This window comes from Chelonia mydas, chromosome 4 (genome assembly GCF_015237465.2).
Source record: "Chelonia mydas isolate rCheMyd1 chromosome 4, rCheMyd1.pri.v2, whole genome shotgun sequence".
In the NCBI taxonomy this organism is placed as follows: domain Eukaryota; kingdom Metazoa; phylum Chordata; order Testudines; family Cheloniidae; genus Chelonia; species Chelonia mydas.
In genome coordinates this window covers 106,108,894-106,126,388 of record NC_057852.1, presented here as the reverse complement: position 1 = coordinate 106,126,388, position 17,495 = coordinate 106,108,894, and the positions used below count along the sequence as shown (strand labels likewise).

The window sequence follows — 17,495 nt, the reverse complement described above, 5'->3', positions numbered from 1 at the left end:
TGTTTATTAGAGCTGGTCAAAAAAAATTTTGACTGGAGAGTTTTCTGGAAAATGCAGTTGTGTTGAAATCAAAACATTCATGGGCAGGATTAGCATTTGACAACATTTTTGATGGGGAAGTGTTGAAATGATTCACTTCAGCCATCTCAGTTTGATTAGTTTATATTTTTATTATTAAACATGAATTTAAATGTATAATTTACTATTTTGTATTGTTTTGCCATTATTGAAACTGTGTGTTTTGCCATTTCTGAATTGACGTTTTTTCAGAATTTCTGTACCACAGAAAATTTTGAAATGTTGACTTATGCCAATTCAGAACCAAAACAGGTTTTGATAAGTTGAAATTTCCTGAGAAATGGAACTTCTGTTTTTCAGTCAGCTCTAACGTTATATTAGAGAAGGCAAGGCCAAAGAAGTGACCCAAGGTCAAGGTCACTGTTTTCTGTAAGAGGTGCAGCTAGAATAGGATTTTAAAACTCCCAGAACACTCACATTAAAAATGTGTAAAGCACCATGCAAGAAATGAATATTTGTAAAAATAAATGTGCACAATACATAGGACCACTGAAGTCAATACAGCTCGGCCAATTTATAAAGCAGAAAATTTGACTCTACGTTACTACAAAAGATTAATGGTTAATGAATAATACTGAGAGCAAATCCACATGATTTGGTAGGTGTGTAAGCAAGGCTAAATATGAATATTGCAGATGGCATGGCTGACATTTAAGAGCATAAGGAGACCAGAAGAAAATCTCAGTCCACATTTCCATATAGGTACTGTAAGTAAGCAGCAATGCTGTGCTCCATATCATCCTCAATATGTCATTGATAGGGATTTGTTTCTATTCAGCGGGCATTTCTAGACATACCAAATGCCAATTGCTATAAATATTTTTGTCCATGTGACTGGCTGGCATTTTACTGTACATATCAACTCATGCAATGTATTTTTATAGGGAATATTCTGTGAATTGTAGCCTTCCCTTCATCACTTTACTCTGAAGGGGAACACATGCTCCATAACCAGGGAAGCTAAGGGGTGTTTTTCTCACATGGATAGTAATTATGCTGATTTTCACTAGAGCAGTGACTAAGTAGATTTACAATGCAGATCAGACCCCAGTATTACAACACAGCAGAACACCAGAAGGGAGGACAATATTGAAAGCATCCCATTTTACTCATGCCCTTGTGAAACTTTCATAATTATCCTTTACACTTCTTGCAGGCACCAATCACTATACACTAGTTAATATATTAGTGCCCTGCACTGTATATAAACAAGCAACTTAATTACAGCAGTAGATAATATTTTGCAAGTAGATGATAGTAGCATGTAACTACTGCTAGTTTACACTATGCAAGAAGCATAAATTACAAGCTGGACAATTTATGGGCCAGATTCTGCCCTTAGTTATGCAATGTGCAACTCCTATAGGCTTTAGCAGGAGCTGTGCACATGTAACTGAGGATAGAATTCAGTCCTCTACTATTTGACTATGACCCAGAGCATCAGTTCTCAAGCTGTTGTCCACGGAGAGCTAGTTGGTCATAAGGGGCTAGCGCCACAAAGGTGCTCAATCTCTCCTGTTAAAGTTACTTCGCTTTGTATAAATAATCAAATGACCAGACACAGCTTGCAGGTTTCTAAGGATTCCTTCCTCATGAGCCTAATTTTCTCCATGCATTGTGCAGGGAGCCTGGGAACTTAACTCAGAGCTGAGAATTCTACTCCTTGGTGGGGTGTTGTAACATCTAACTGCCTTTGTGTATCTAGTCCCTGGTGCTGGCTCCTTCTTGTTGTTGGTTGCTACTTTGCATGAAAAGATGCTAAAAATGCATGAAGTATTTTCCCAGTACTTTTCCATGGAAGAAGTTGCTGTAGTTGCCACAAGAATATTGTATGATCCCAGATGGAAGAGTAGGTGATTTATATAATCATAAGCGATTCCCTCCCTCACCCTTTGCCCCAGCGGTGGTTGTTCCTCAGCACAATTTATAGAACATGAACCAAAAGACAATATAAAAGCATTACTAACCACCATGCTCACAGAGGGAGCAGTCCAAAAAAAAAAATCAGGTCTAGCTTGTTCAGTAAAGCTACTGAGGTTGGTAAGGAAGGCAAGGCCAGATTAAAGCAATCTGGGACCTTGGTCTTGCCCCCTCCCGCACTTGGAATTATGGTGGCATGGGGATCCCCTTCCAGAGAGGCAGCATGGGGCATCTTCTTCCTCTTAGGAGCAGCAGCAGGGCCACCTTTGCCTCAGGAGCAACGTTCCCAGCCAATGGAAGCTGCGGAGGGCCGTGCCTGGGAACAGTCAACGTAAACAGAAACAAAGAGGAGTCCGGTGGCACTTTAAAGACTAACAGATTTATTTGGGCATAAGCTTTCGTGGGTAAAAAAACCACTTCTTCAGATGCATGAAGTGAAAATTACAAATGCAGGCATTATATACTGACACATGAAGAGACACCTCACAAGTGGAGAACCAGTGTTGACAGGGCCAATTCGATCAGGGTGGATGTAGTCCACTCCCAACAATAGATGAGGAGGTATCAATTCCAGGAGAGGCAAAGCTGCTTTTGTAGTGAGCCAGCCACTCCCAGTCCCTATTCAAGCTCAAATTAATGATGTTAAATTTGCAAATGAATTTTAGTTCTGCAGTTTCTCTCTGAAGTCTGTTTCTGAAGTTTTTTTTGTTCAGTATAGCTACTTTTTAATCTGTTATAGAATGTCCAGCAAGATTGAAGTATTCTCCTACTGGCTTTTCTATGTTACCATTCCTGATGTCCGACTTGTGTCCATTTATTCTTTTACATAGGGACTGTCCGGTTTGGCCAATGTACATGGCAGAGGGGCATTAGCAGACGTGAAAGTGAATGAGCCCCTGATGGTGTGGCTGATGTGGTTGGGTCCTCAGATGGTGTCGCTAGAGTAGATATGGGGACAGAGCAGGCAACAAGGTTTGCTGCACGGATTGGTTCCTGGGTTAGTGTTTCTGTGGTGTGGTGTGTAGTTGCTGATGAGTATTTGCTTCAGCTTGTGGGGCTGTCTGTAAGTGAGGACAGGCCTGCCTCCCAAGGTCTGTGAAAGTGAGGGATCGTTTTCCAGGATAGGTTGTAGATTGTTGATAATGTGCTGGAGAGGTTTTAGCTGGGGGCTGTACATGACGGCCAGTGGCGTTCTGTTATTTTCCTTGCTGGGCCTGTCCTGTAGTAGGTGACTTCTGGGTACCCATCTCACTCAATCTAACCCCTGATACTTGACACAATGTAAACAAAATGTCTCACGGCCCATCAGTGGATTACCCTGATGGGCAGCGTGCCAAAGGTTGCTGACCCCTGGCCTAGAACCTTCCCCAGCTCCCTCCTGCCTGGCTTCCTGCTACAGTTTAAAAAATATATGCATATCTTCACAGTCACCTTACATACATACTACAGTCACTTTTAAGATGAAAAAAAAAATCTATATTAGTAACATTTTTTTCCTCAGTATGCTATGGATGAAACCCCCACCATATGATGATGACCATTTATTAAACCAAGCAGAACTGGAAGAGAAGTGACACCCTTATCAGCGACATTTAACAGCTGCACATAAGGCCATGTTTTTAAAAAGCAATCACGAACAGCTGTGATTGCTATGAAAAGGAACCACAAGGAAAAGTTAGTTAAATGTTCAAATTAGACTTTAAGCTTAGGCCAGGAACTGTCTTTTCATTCTGTTTGCACAGCATCTAGCACGCTGAGATTCCAGTATGGTAATAAATAAAAATAAAGACAAAATTTGGCCTAATTTGGCTTCCTTGAGTTCAGAGGCTCTAGAAAGTTTGGGACGGAGAGGGACAGGTTGGGGGAGATTTACAAAGGCACAAATGGTCTCTGGAACTCAACTCTTATTTCAGATAAGTGGGACTGAAGTGCCTAACTGTAATTTGTGCCTTTGAAAATCCCCTCCCATTAACTTTAACTGTGCTTTGAGAATTTCTTAGCCCATGTGGAATTAGCAAATCCTAGCTCCCTTTACCTTATTAGTAAATCATCTCCCTTTCATTTGAGTCCTCTCCCTTTTTCCTCTCCCACCCCATCTCTCTTCACTTCAGTAAAACCTTTTAGGGGCATACTGCTTTCCGAAGCTAACTGCACTTCTGAGTTTCTGGGTAATCCTTGTCTGTGTGGCGTATCTAGCTATGGTACCTGAAAGAAAATGTTGTCATTCTCTTTTCTGTGTATTGCTCGTTTAAATGTAGAACGGTCTTCCTGTCCGCTTCAGGGGCAGCTGTGAGGGAGATGCCATTTTGTGTCATCTCAGATGTAGAATGTTAGCTGATGAGTCATTGTGCTCTCTATCTTGATGAAGTGCATGGCTGTTTTTACTTGTTTTACAGGAAGGTAGAGATCTGTAAATCACACATACTGCAGGTGCTAACTCCATTTTCAGGTTCACTGTTGGCAGTGCTGTACCAAACATCCTAGAGATGTGACAACATAGTCTGAGGCCTGCCCTCTGAAATGGTAATGAGGGGCAAAAATGAATGGAAGCATCTACGCGAACTGTCACAATTAATTGCTATTTAAACAGTCATTTTTCCAATAGTTATCACTCAGCAAGATCTCCCCGTGCTGAGAATAGCACATAATCAAGTATCTCAGATTCCCTGATGTGGTGATTAACAGAGAATGCTGGGTTTTTAACAGGGGCCACTTGTACCTTTGGGCATCACCATCCTTTGTTATAGGTCATTTTATCCAAGCATCTGTTATTCATAGTTTTAGCCAAGATAGAATTTCCACAGTGGACCTATTGTGAAAGTCCACAGCCGCACAAAGTATATCGCTTACAAAGGTTTCTTTGACATTGGCACAGCATTAGGTTATTGTATGTAAATTATGGCATGTTCCCTCACAGGATTTAGATCATCCTTACTGGAAAAAGAGGCATGCACACCAGGTGAAGTCCCAGCAGATCTTTCCTCAAAAAGTTATTGTCACATGTGAAACTCTAAAAGCCCAAATCTCCTCTCAGTTCTGCTACTGCAGCTCCCATTAAAATCAGTGGGAGGTGGTGTACGTGCATATCAGAAGACTGAATTAAGTCATGAGTGGATAAACTGCCTGCAATTCAAATTCCTCTACTAGGAAGAATAAAAATCATCGCAATTAAATGGTTGTAAAAGATCCAGTGTGGCCTTTGTTCCATTGCCAGTGAAAGGTGAATTGCATAATAATCACATTTTAGTGCCATCAACAAATAAAAGTGGTGAGTACTACTGTAAATGTGACCATGAACTAAAATAATCTTTCTGTTCAGTAGACGGAAGGAACCCTCATAAAATCAAAGCTTTTAAGGCCACTTGCTGAGCTGCGATGTACTAACGGCAAAATTTCCCTCTGAGGGAATGTCAGCACAGCAGAATGTACCCTGGTCTCGGCTCCTGTGCAGGCAGACCAGTGCTTGCCAAGCATGCGTTTGAGCAGCCACGCTGCAGAGCCACAGATGACCATACTGATGTAGCTGCATTCACACTAGCGCTGCAGTTACATGGGTTTGATCCATGGGTGTGTATCCCAGGGCTCTTAGCACTTCACTAGCTTGAGGATTTGTCTGTCCCTCCTGGGCCTCTTTGTGGAAGTCTTCTTAGTCCACCAGCCCATTTAGCTGGGGTGCTTGTGTCTCTGTACACTCCTCGCTTCTTTCCATTCCAGCCAGTGCCATGCCGTGGACCCAGAACTGCTTGTGGCTGAACTTTTATTGGAGCAGGGTGCAGATAGAGGTTCTGTGAGATGGTTGATGACATTACAGCAGCAGTTTTGCCCCTTGGAAGGTGGCGGCAGGTCTCAGAGGGGAGTTCATTCATGGCAGATTGGAGACACCCATTGCATATTGCAATCACTGTGAACTTCCCATATGTAGACCAGCACTTCTGGTGCAGGACCACTGACGCAGCATGGTGGGATCAGATCATCATGTGAACTTGGGGTGACCAGCAGTGGCTCCAGAACTTTCACAAGAGGAAGCAGACCTTCATGGAGCTGTGTGAGAAGCTTGCCAAACCATCCAGCACAAGGACACACAATTGAGGCAGGCCCTTATACTGGACCAGAAGCAGGTTGCTATTGCCATCTATATTCTGGCTCCCAGACTGCTACAGTTCCATATCTAACCAGTTTGGAATTGGGTTGGCAAGTCAACTCTTGGGGTTGTGGTGACTGAGATTTGTGAGGCAATTAATACTGTGGTGGACATTGTTAACGTGTCTGGAAAAATATCTGGCTTTGAGAGAATGGGTTTCCCACCCTGTGCTGGAGCCTTCAATGGCACTCACATATCCATAGTTCAACTGTGACAAGGAGCACATGAATATGTCAGATTCAAAGGATGCTACTCGATCATTCTGCAGGCCTTGGTCAGCCACAGAGACAGGTTCATGATCACAAACATAGGATGTACTGGAAAGGGGCCTGAAACCAGAGTGCTGAGAAGATCTGGCATTTACTCGTTTGGACAAGAAGGGACCTAATTCCCTCCAAAATATACCCTGACCTCAGGGAACATGACAAAAGAAAGGTCAGTTACATACCGAGCAATTGCAGGATGGTGCTGGGTGTCCATTTGGCAGGCCGAATGCAGGCTGGCACTGCATACAGAACTGTTTGGATGCCAATGCAGCTAGTGCCCTATGTATTATTGTGCTTTGCTCAGCATATGCATGAATAAGGGCAAACATTTTTGCCTGGTGTGGGCTCAGGACACTGTCATTTTGCAGGCCTGGTACAGGCAACCAGAAAGTGCACCTATCATCTCTGGGTCTCGGTCCAGGTCAGCAAGTGAACCTAGGGACACACTGAGCACCCGTACCTTTAATTTTGGGGTGACCTTGGTGAGGAAATGTGATGCTGTGGTGGGGGGATGCAAAGCTATGTATTTTTGTCATACGCATATCAATGTATTTGTTATTTTCCTGATTTGCTATTGTTTATTTGCTATTGGTTTTATGTGATTGTCGGAGAGTTTGATCCTCTATTAAAAGCTTTGTCTACAACTTCCTTCTTTTCCAAGCACTCAGACACAAATGTATTGTACAGCCAAACCAATTTATAAACAAAAGTATTAAAATAACCCAAAGTATTCTGATGACCATTGCAGGCATCCCAGCTGCCTGTCCACAAATAATGATGTAAAAGGGTAAGAAAGTGCAACAGAGTGCAAACTGTGCCATTAGCTACAGTGCAAGCTGTGCAGTCTCCCTGGCAGTGGAACTGGATGTCAAAAGAGTATGTCTTCTTCTTCCCCCTGCTGAATGGGTTGGACAGGGTGGAGGGAATAGGGTACATCTGCCCATTCCAGTTCATGGAGTTGTTCATAGCCCACCCCAAGCCACAGGGCTCTCAAGTGGCTGTACTGACTGCAAGGTGGATGTAGTAACATGGAGGAGAGCCCATGGGCACTGATTATGGGGTTGGAGCTGCGGGCTGGGAAGTGGTGGCCAACTGGGTGAGCAGCTGCTCAAACAGCTCCCTGTGCTGCACTCTGTCCTGATCCCTTACTCATGCTTAGGCGGAACACGAGCAGCCATGCTCTCCCTCCTGCTTCCTGTTTTGCTCCTCCTTTCCTCCGGCACTCCAGGTGTTTGTCTGACCTGCGCCCAGTGTCATCTGTGAGCCTCTTCCTTTTTCCACTTTGTTGGATGAATGCGCCTCAAGAGTCCTGGTGCCTCATTCCCACTGGGCTGGAAGTTCCTGCAAAGGAAATGAAAGTGTGTGTTATGTTTTGTCCATTGGGCATGGTGGAAGAAAAGAATCTCGCCATCCTGGCAAAGCCAGTTTCTATGTTTATCGGTTTGGTGTGCTTTTATTTAGTCCATCTTTACTGATCTGTTCAGAAGCTCCTTCTAACCACATACCCAGCCTAAAGACACTCTGGTCAGAATTTCTGATTTATTTCCATTTTTAAAAAATGGGGCTGGGGGTGATTTAGGGCAGGGGCCTGTCACCAGTAGTAATTTTATCATTATTTCAGGCCAGGGAAGCCTTAGAGGATATTAATTGATTGGAAGTCCCAAAGTGGAGGGGGGAGCAGCTTTTCCAGGCCAGTGGTTGTATTCCATCTATTTGTGCAAAGGAGATTTTTCATTGTTCACTTACTAAACAGCATAGCGAGGTCTGGAGAGGGCTAGTAAGTTATAGGGGTGGCTATGAGAAGTTTGCCCTGCCCAGGGATCTCACTGACCATCTTGAGTTTCTCCTGTATAAATAATTCTCAAGAATTACCTGCCGGAGGGGGTAAAATTTGGGCAAACATTAACAGTATGCTGAACTAGAAGGCAGACCAGGTTCCCCCTCCTTCCTCTCCTCAGCCTGGACATCAGGACCAGGAGGAGAAGTACTGATTTCCCAAGGGATTTCACTTAATACGTCCATTTGTTCTTTTAATTCAGACTGTCTGGGACACTGCTGTAATGCTAGCATTGGTATAACTCTATATGAGTCTACAGGGCTGGCAGAGTTACACAGAGAGCGGGATATGTACTCATGCTTGCTAAGAATGTAATCCTAATTATCCTGAGTTTTTTAATAAGTGCAATTTTTTAATATTAAGTGCTAATTGCATGTTTAAATCCTGCCTCTCCCACACTTGGAATCCACCTTGGATCACATGTGGTATGGGAAGTGAGTAGGTAGAAGGACCAGAACAAACAGGCCTGGGAATTGTGGGTCAGCACTGAAGGATTAACTGAACATGAGGTCAGCAATACATGCTTTAGCTACATCTTCACTGCAAAATGGACAGTTTGGAACATGCCTTAATATGAAACACAGGCTTTACTCCAGACCCGCAGCTGTACAAGAGTGCCCAAGTTTAAAACATATACAAGCATGCGTTTAAGGGTTTTATGTGTGGATGATAATGTGGTTAGGACTAAACCATGCGTAACAACATGGGTTAAGCCTGCAACTTAGACACATGGTTATTGGGACAGAAGATTTCAACTCTGATATCACACTCATGTGCTGCTGTTTAAGAACAAATTCATTGGCTAATCAGAGCCCTCTACTCTGATGAGCTTCCCCTGTCCACACTATAAAAAGAAAGGGAAAACAGGCCTACAACTGTTGGCTGATTGGTTTTCTTTTATCCTGCTCAAAAGCTCTTCAATTCTGGTCTGAAATAAAGCCATTTTGAAGAAGGGGAAGCTGAATGTTTCTATTGTAACCTGCTGAGTTCATGCTCTGCCCTGGCTTGTTGCATCATTCTAGGGAGGAGCGGAAAGGTGTCTTTATAGAAAGAATGTGAAATGACACGTACAGTAGGCAGAATGGTCTAGTGGTTAGAGCACAGGTGCGGGAGTCAGGAACTCTGTGATCTGATACTGGTTTCTATCACTAACTTGCTGCAAGCTTGGCCAAGTCACTCAAGGTTGGTTTTTCTGAGAGGTGGACCATGCTAGCTCTGGCTGAGTTCAGTGGGAGTTGTGGGTGGCTAGTAACTCAACGAATTAGGTCCTTTACATCTCTGAGTCCCAGCTTCCCATCTACAAAAGGGAGATAGCACTTACCTACAGAGTGCTTTGAGGTTTGTTATAATGCTGTGCACCATCCTCCGATGACAAGTTCTAAAGTTAGGCAAAATATCATCCTTATATCACTCTCTGTGGGATTCATACAGGGTTCATGCGCTTGGCAACATTCAGGGCACACCCGGAGTGTTGTGCTGGAGCTGTGCACACACAGCTCCTCTCAAGGGCATGAACCTTGGAATCTCGCCCAGATGACATGAACTGTGGGAAGCCTCCCAGGACTGGGCTCAAGGCCCGAGAGCAAGGAATGCGGTAGATAGAAATTGGTAAATAAGAATGTTAAACAAAGCCAGTGTATTCCTTTTATTTGTTGGAGAATGTAATGCGCGGGGGGAGAGAAAGAATGAAGGAGAGTGTGGAAAGCTGACAGGATCAGTTCAGTCCAGTCCGTTAGCAAACCAGCCTCTTTGCTTGCTTAAAGCTGTGTTCTGTCTTGTCATTGAACCGCCACAACTCTCCACCTTCTCTGTGTTCAGTATTTTTGGGTCAGTTTAGTATCAATCTTTCCCTGTCACTCAGGCCCTGCACCACCAATGAGCTTCAAGTAGAACTCATTTGTAGCTTTGACTCTTGTGAATTAACACAGCTAATCCAAATCCCTGCTGAGAAAGGACCTGATCCAAAGCCCACTGAAGTCAATTTCCAATGAAGTGAGCTGTAGCTCACAAAAGCTTATGCTCTAATAATTCTGTTAGTCTCTAAGGTGCCACAAGTACTCCTGTTCTTTTTACTGAAGTCAATGGCAGCCCTTTATTCACAGAACAAGGTCACATATGCTGTCTCTGTGGATGTATTAGCCACTTGTAGCCTTCCAGTTCAGCAAATTAATGCAGTTCTGGTTAACTATAGCACATTCTGGGCCATCTGCCAGCTCATTCATTGAAAGTTCTGCCATGGACTGAGGATATATATGGATCTAACTTCCCAAGTTTTCATCAAGAGCTGCTCGAAATCAAACAGGTATGTCATAGCAAGATTGTATTTTCACAGTTCTGAAGATTGGGCCTTATATAGGGGAGAACTTTGCCCTCATACCAGCATGGTAGAGCTGCTTCCTTTCATGAAAATGAGGTTTCTGGTCATGTAGAACGAATGCTGTATCAGCTGAGATCTGCTATGAAAATCAGGAAGGAGAATTTCAGCCATGAATCAGTGTGTGTATTTCATCCCTGCATTTCAAGAAGAGAATGAGCCCCTTTGCTTTAGATGAACCAGTCTTAAATTGAATAGTACTGTGATGGGGGAATACAAATGCCCAAGACAGGGCTAACAAGCTGCTGAGGTCTTAATCAGCTCTGACTCACTACACTGGCAGTAGGCAGCGGGCTGGAGGGAGGAGTTAATAGGGGACAGCCCAGCTCATTTGGGATCTGGCTGAGAGGGAAAGCAAAAGAGAAGAAGCCTAGCTGACAGCGATTAGGGTTGGGCTGGGGAGTGAGTCCCCCCAAGGTTTTTGCTCAAAGTTCCAGGCTGTGGAGTAGTGGGGAGGGGGTATTGCCCCAACGCTTTTAAGCAGTGGACCTGCATGACATCAGTACTAGGGTTGCCAGTTTTGGTTGGGAGTATTCCTGGAGGTTTCATCACATGACATAATGCTTAATTAAAGCGTATTCTTTAATTCCTGGAGACTCCCGGACAATCCTGGAGGGTTGGCAACCCTAATCAGTACAGCTGCTGCCAGAGCAGTATGAAGGGTCACTTCCACTGTACGGTCACAACACTAGTTAAATTTGACCCAGCCACCCCTCCATACAGACTTTGCCTCCTCCCAGAACTATCTGAAGTGATGTCACTGCTGTCTATGGCCAGGAACTAACTAGAGACTGCTGCCTGCCAGAGCCCCCCCTGAAAGAAGGTAGGCCTGATGCAGGACTCTGGGTGTGATTTGCTACCCGTGACTTGCCCCTTGCTGCTGTGTAAGACTGCTGCAAGTGGTGCCCTGCCTGAAGGGGGAGACAGCCCAATAAACCCCGTTTTGTGACTGAATGGGGCTACAGCAGTGGGTTGCTGCAAATCCAGGAGTAACACTGCCACAATCACTAAAATAAAAACAGCCTGTATCATGACCTGGCCCTAACAATATTGATACAAAATCATATATTAATTTATAGAACAGATTTTTTTCTCCCATTGGCATCTTAAAAAGTTTTTAATCTCCCCAGCTCCTTCAATAATCCTGATAAAAAGTGGAATTACTGGTGGCCCTGACCTATTTGTTTCCTATCATATTAATCCTGAGCTACTTATACAACACAATGGACCAAATTCCACTCACTCTCACCAGGGCCAGCCCAGACTATTGAGGTTAGCGGCAGGATCAAGATTTCACACTGCTTTTTCCTTGAACTCCTGTGGAGCTGATTCATCAGTTTATCCTAGAAATAATCTTATCCAACTAATGAACAATTAATGATGAGAAAATAACTCATGAGAATCATGCAGTGGCATGTGCTGAAAGATACACTGAAATGACTGTATTTCGCTCTGCAGGGGGAGAGCGTTTCTTCTCCAGAACAATCACAACACAGAAAGGGAAAAACAAAGCAGGTAAGTGTCACGTATTCGTTCATTTCAAGTTGATTTTTTTGGGTCCTGTAGAAATGTCTGATGGGTGGCTCTGTAGGCTGCCCGGCCTTTCACCCTCACGTTCTAAGGATTTTGATGGTCTGGATTGAAATTTTAGCAGCATCTGTCCCATTTAGTATTATTACAGACAAAACCACAGCATATAAGGAAGGTGGGGCAGTGGGATTCCTTCAGTGTATATATTGCACCTTAGCCCAAGCCCATTGTCAATAAATGGAAAGATTCCCAGTGATTACAATGGGCTTTGGAGCTGGCAATCACTGAAATGCCCTGACAGTTGTTCTAGGAGAATCCACAGGAGATTGCTGAGTGTCGCCTCTTTTGCAACCAGCTGCAGCACTGCATGCTGCAGGAATTAGCAAAAGGGTGTCCATGGGCAGGGCTGGCTCCAGCTTTTTTGCTGCCCCAAGCGGTGAAGGGAAAAAAACCCACCAAAAACCCGATTGAGCTGCCGCCGAAGAGGAAGGGAGGGAATGAAGGACCCGCCGCTGAAGACCCGGACGTGCCGCCCCAATAACGGACGGAGTGCTGCCCCTTTCTATTGGCCGCCCCAGGCACCTCCTTCCTTCGCTGGTGCCTGGAGCTGGCCCTGTCCATGGGGCTGTATGGGGCACATTTTCAGAAGTGTGCCTGTATCTGAGTTTTGCACAATGGGTTTCTGGGATGCAAACAAGAAATCTTGGCAAAGTTGGCCAGCTTGCACAATTAGTGGTGCTTTAACTGCAAAATATTCAGAATTGTGTACTTTCTCCTCTCAGCTCCAGCACCCCACCCCTTCTCTTTATTACCTTGAAATGAATTCTTCTTAGCATATGCACAACATGCCTCGGGTGGTACGTGACTAGGATTCATCACCAAATTTGTTTCGCTGGTTGGATAATTAGCTTCCCTGGCTCGGGCCAGGTACTGACGGGGAGTGCGACGTGAATGCTGATCTCTTCCCCCTTTGAAACCAATTTAAGACACACATATAAACTTAAAAAGAAAAGGAGGACTTGTGGCACCTTAGAGACTAACCAATTTATTTGAGCATGAGCTTTCATGAGCCACAGCTCACTTCAAGTGAGCTGTGGCTCACGAAAGCTCATGCTCAAATAAATTGGTTAGTCTCTAAGGTGCCACAAGTCCTCCTTTTTTTTTTGCGAATACAGACTAACACGGCTGTTACTCTGAAACATATAAACTTAAGACTCTCTTCTTGCCCTTTCCTCCCCTCTCCAGTCTGCCCCCAGCATTGCCAACTTAGCTATGAGTTCACATATGACTTTCTAAACAAAAGATTAATTTTTTCTTACTCTTTCTTGAAGGTGCAGATTCTTACCCTGACCCTAGCTTCCTGTTGAAGGGCCTGATCCAAAGTCCGTTGAAATGAATAGAAAGATTCACATTAACTTCTATGGGATTTGGAACAAGCCCAAAATTCACAGGAATCTCACTTGTCCCAGTGCTTTTTCTAAGCTATCTGTATGTGTTGATTTTAAACTTCCTGAGATTGGATCACAGCAAAGAGAGAGAATGTTATCAGATAAACCTAGCACAAAAGAGCAAGGGCCTGTGGCTGAAAACATAATGGTTAGTTAAATAGAGAGATAAGCCTTTTCTTTTTACATATGACTATAGGTTCTGGTAGCCAGTCTGAATCTGTTTGACTGGAGCTGCAAGGAGCATTGTTTTTGTCCTTTTCTAAGATACGAATATTTTTCTTTTGACGCAGATGTATTTGAGAAATTTGAGCCCCCCAACCTTATATATTGGGGGCTGCAGGAGACCTTTGCTCTGGCAAATGGTAAGATAAGAATTCCAGAAGAGAAGTGTATGTTCGACTTTTCCCTTCCTGGTTTTATTGCAGATTTTTTCCCCGGGGTATGTTTCATAAAACACTATCTAGAAACAAATATGACTAAATCCATCAAGTTTTATAAAGGGCCGGCTCTACCGTTTTTGCCGCCCCAAGCAGTGAAAAAAACTGTCCCTGCCGAATTGCCGCTGCGGCTGGCAGGAGAGAGAGAAGCTGCTGCCGAATTTGCCGCCGCCAGAGAAACTCTGCCGCCCCTTTCTGACTGCTGCCCCAAGCACCTGCTTGGAGGGCTGGTGCCTGGAGCCGGCCCTGGTTTTATAGTCTGCCACTGAAAACCCTGTGAGCAAACCAAATGGTCACTAGACCAAGATGCATCACCTGCCCTTGTAAATCAGGGAAGTGTGTGAGAGAGGGAACTTAATGAGGAAATCCACAGCAAAACTGTCCAAAAATATTATGCTGATACTGGCACAGACTGATTCCTGAGTCCTGGTCTACATCATAAACTTACGCTGGTATAAATACATCGCTCAGCGGTGTAGAAATTCCACACCTGTGAGCAACGCAGTTATACCAGCATAACCCCTGGTGTAGACAGTGCTATGTTAATGGGAGGGTTTCTCTCATTGACATAGCTACTGCCTCTTGGGGAGGTGGATTACCTACGCTGACAGGAGAAGCTCTTCCATCGGCGTAGGTACCGTCTTCACTAAGCGCTACCATGGCACAGCTGCACCAGCGCAGTACTGTAAGTGTAGACAAGCCCTTAGTTACTTAAGTGCTGTGTGTGCTCATAAAAGGCAGCAAGTCCGAATACTAATGTTCCAGTCTCCTCAGCAACAAGATTCCCCTTCCAGTAATCCCCCCCGCCCCCCGGTATGGGCTGTGCTACCCTTCTCTTCTGCTATTCTATAGGTTACGATGAAAGAGGCACTCAAATCAACTTAAGGTGATCTTCCTTAGCAATTTCTGTTGTCCCAGGGAGGGCTATCAGATGAGTCTGAGAGGCACGATAGACCTGCTGCTGAGCCTGGTGGTTCTGAAGGCCAGACATGAAGTCCTACATAATGAGGAGGTTCAGTGACAGTCATTGTCTTCCCCTGTAGCAGATTCAGTGTGTCTGGTTGTGATGTAGCTAACAGAAGCCAGTTTGAATTAGAATGACTGCTTACGAGGCTATGTTACACACAGATCTCCTTTTGGATCTGGTAAAATAAGATACTAAAGGCAAGTAGATCTTGGATGTGAAATTTTACACTGCATACAGATATCACTATGAAACTGTTAGATGCCCATTTTAACTGGACATGTCACAGGGTGCAGTCCCAGCGTGTAACCCGCACAGGGCAATGCAGCCACCCTGCCTCAATTTCCCCTCCTGGAGCTCTCACTAATTCTTCCAGTCGTCAGCTCAGTTCAGTTGCTGAGGTGACTTAGCCCCTCCAGCTAAGTCACAAGAGTCCACTCCTTCTGAAGTATCAAAGTCTAATAAAACAGACAACCAACCAGTCTTTTGCCCTAGGCTTAAGCTGTGCACAGCCCATCCTGCCCCAAAGGTTTGTCTTTCGCTCACCTTTACCCCCTCTTCAGCCTGTCCTCTGGGCTCAAAATTCTTCCCCTCTTGGGATAGGGACTCCACAACTCTCCTTCTTGGGGCTGTATAATGGGACCTACCCTTGTGCTCTTTGATGGGCCCAGCCTGGGAACCTTAACCAATGGGGCTGTCTGGCCCCAACAGCCAGGGCCCAGTTGTAGAGGTGAGTGGGCAGGCAGGGCAGTCATCATGGGCACCAGACTGATATGCTGCTCAAGATTTTTTTTTTTAATCCACTCCAATTGGTCAGATTGATTTTTGATTATTTTTTTTTTATTGCTCAGCAGCTAGGGGCGGGTGGGTTGGAAACATTTTCCACCCTGGCTAGCAAAACAGCTAGGGCTGCTCTGCTTATGGCCACATGCTGCTCTGCTTCTTTCCCCCAGGGCTTCTTCCTACACTTGCTGCCCGCCTGCTCTTCTCTTGCATACTAACTCCCAGGCTCCTCTCTCTTCCCTCCTGGTGTCACTTTCAAGTCTCTTTTTAGCGCTCTGTGCTATGCTCAAACCTCTCCCTTGGGATAGGGCATCAGACAGCAATCTCCTGCTACTTGGCTCTCCCATTTCCCTGGGCCACATGCTGCCTTTTTATCTGGCTCAAGTCACCCGACTCTTTGTCACATGGTTTACGCATTTCCTCCATCTGGGAAAGTGGACTAAATCTGGGGCAGGCACAGCTGACCCCAACCCCTTAATACAGTATAGGTGATGCTTTAGCCATCTAGCATAACCCCTAAGGATCTGCGTGTCTTGAAACAGCAATGGAAATGGAACCAACCTCCTCAGTGAAATCAAATAATAAATTAATTCATTTTAAAAAGCATTGGGTGCCTTCAATCTTCTGTAGGACAAAATGGCTGGGGGATGTAACTAGACAGTTGTGTCCTCTGGGAACTAAAATGAAAGTAGCTTTAGTTCTTCTACTGCCATCAAATCCCTGACCTCGTCCGTCAAAGTAGACGCTGAGGTCCTGCTTCCCCAGTGTGCTACTGCTGCATTGCAGTCCTCAGGCAGCGCAAAGCAGCCCCAAAGCCAGCTTGGCAGGCTCCTGCAGGATCCCTAGCTGGTGTTGAGCTGCTGTAGAGGCTCCTACATCCCGCACCCCTCCAGCTGCCAGTCCTGGGGGTATAGCCAGGGCATCCATATACTCCAACAACCCCCAGGGAGATTAGGGACCGTGTGGGCCAGTGACAGTCATGTAGGTTGGACCTGTTTTTGGTGACTTAAGCGGAACACTCTGGACCAGAACTGAGGGCTGGAGCCTGAATGTTCACTTCTTGTTTTTATATTTGATCACTTACTCAAATGACCTGATCTAAAACTTTCTCAAACAGCTTTTTTCCATTGGAAAGTTCAGAGCCCCCTTTGAAACACCATTTTCTTGGACACATTACAAATAAAACAGAGATGCGTGCAGAGACATGACTATAACAAAGGTTTTTACATGATGGAGTATCATAGTATGCTATTCACTTTATTACCTGATAATGTTTTGTCTTGTGCAGCATGCAGTATATTGGATTAAAGCAATAAACGGGTCTATAACCACAAGGACAATAATAATAAAAAATACTGTATTATGTTATGTGTAAACCTAGTTAGCAGGAGATACCGAGCTCAATTTTAGTAACAAAACCCAATATCTTTTTGTTTTGCAAATATCATGGTTACAGTCCCAGGGAGGAAAATTTCATAAGCACCTAAATGATTTAGGAACATAGGTCCCATTTTCAAAAGGATCTTTAAAGACGGTTAACGCTATTTAGATGCTGAAAGCTGCAGTTTATGAATCCCGCTGGGCTTACGCATGAGTTAGGCACTGAATTCCTTGGTGGTTTCAGGTCTCAGGCACTTCTGTGCATGCCCACTGGAAAACATTTAGGCATCTAGAGGACTTTACTAGTGGAAATTTGGGTGCCAAGGGAATTTAGGCA

General features: G+C 44.6%; 1 protein-coding gene across 1 annotated transcript in view; it reads left to right on the top strand.

Moving 5' to 3' along the window:
* The window catches only part of SLC34A2 (solute carrier family 34 member 2), a 142,999-nt gene that overhangs the window by 48,676 nt on the left and 76,828 nt on the right, over positions 1-17,495 (top strand). Inside the window, exon 14 of the mRNA XM_043544564.1 lies at positions 12,075-12,131. Within this exon, the coding sequence (XP_043400499.1) occupies positions 12,075-12,131 (57 nt within the window). The remainder of the gene's footprint in view (positions 1-12,074; positions 12,132-17,495) is intronic.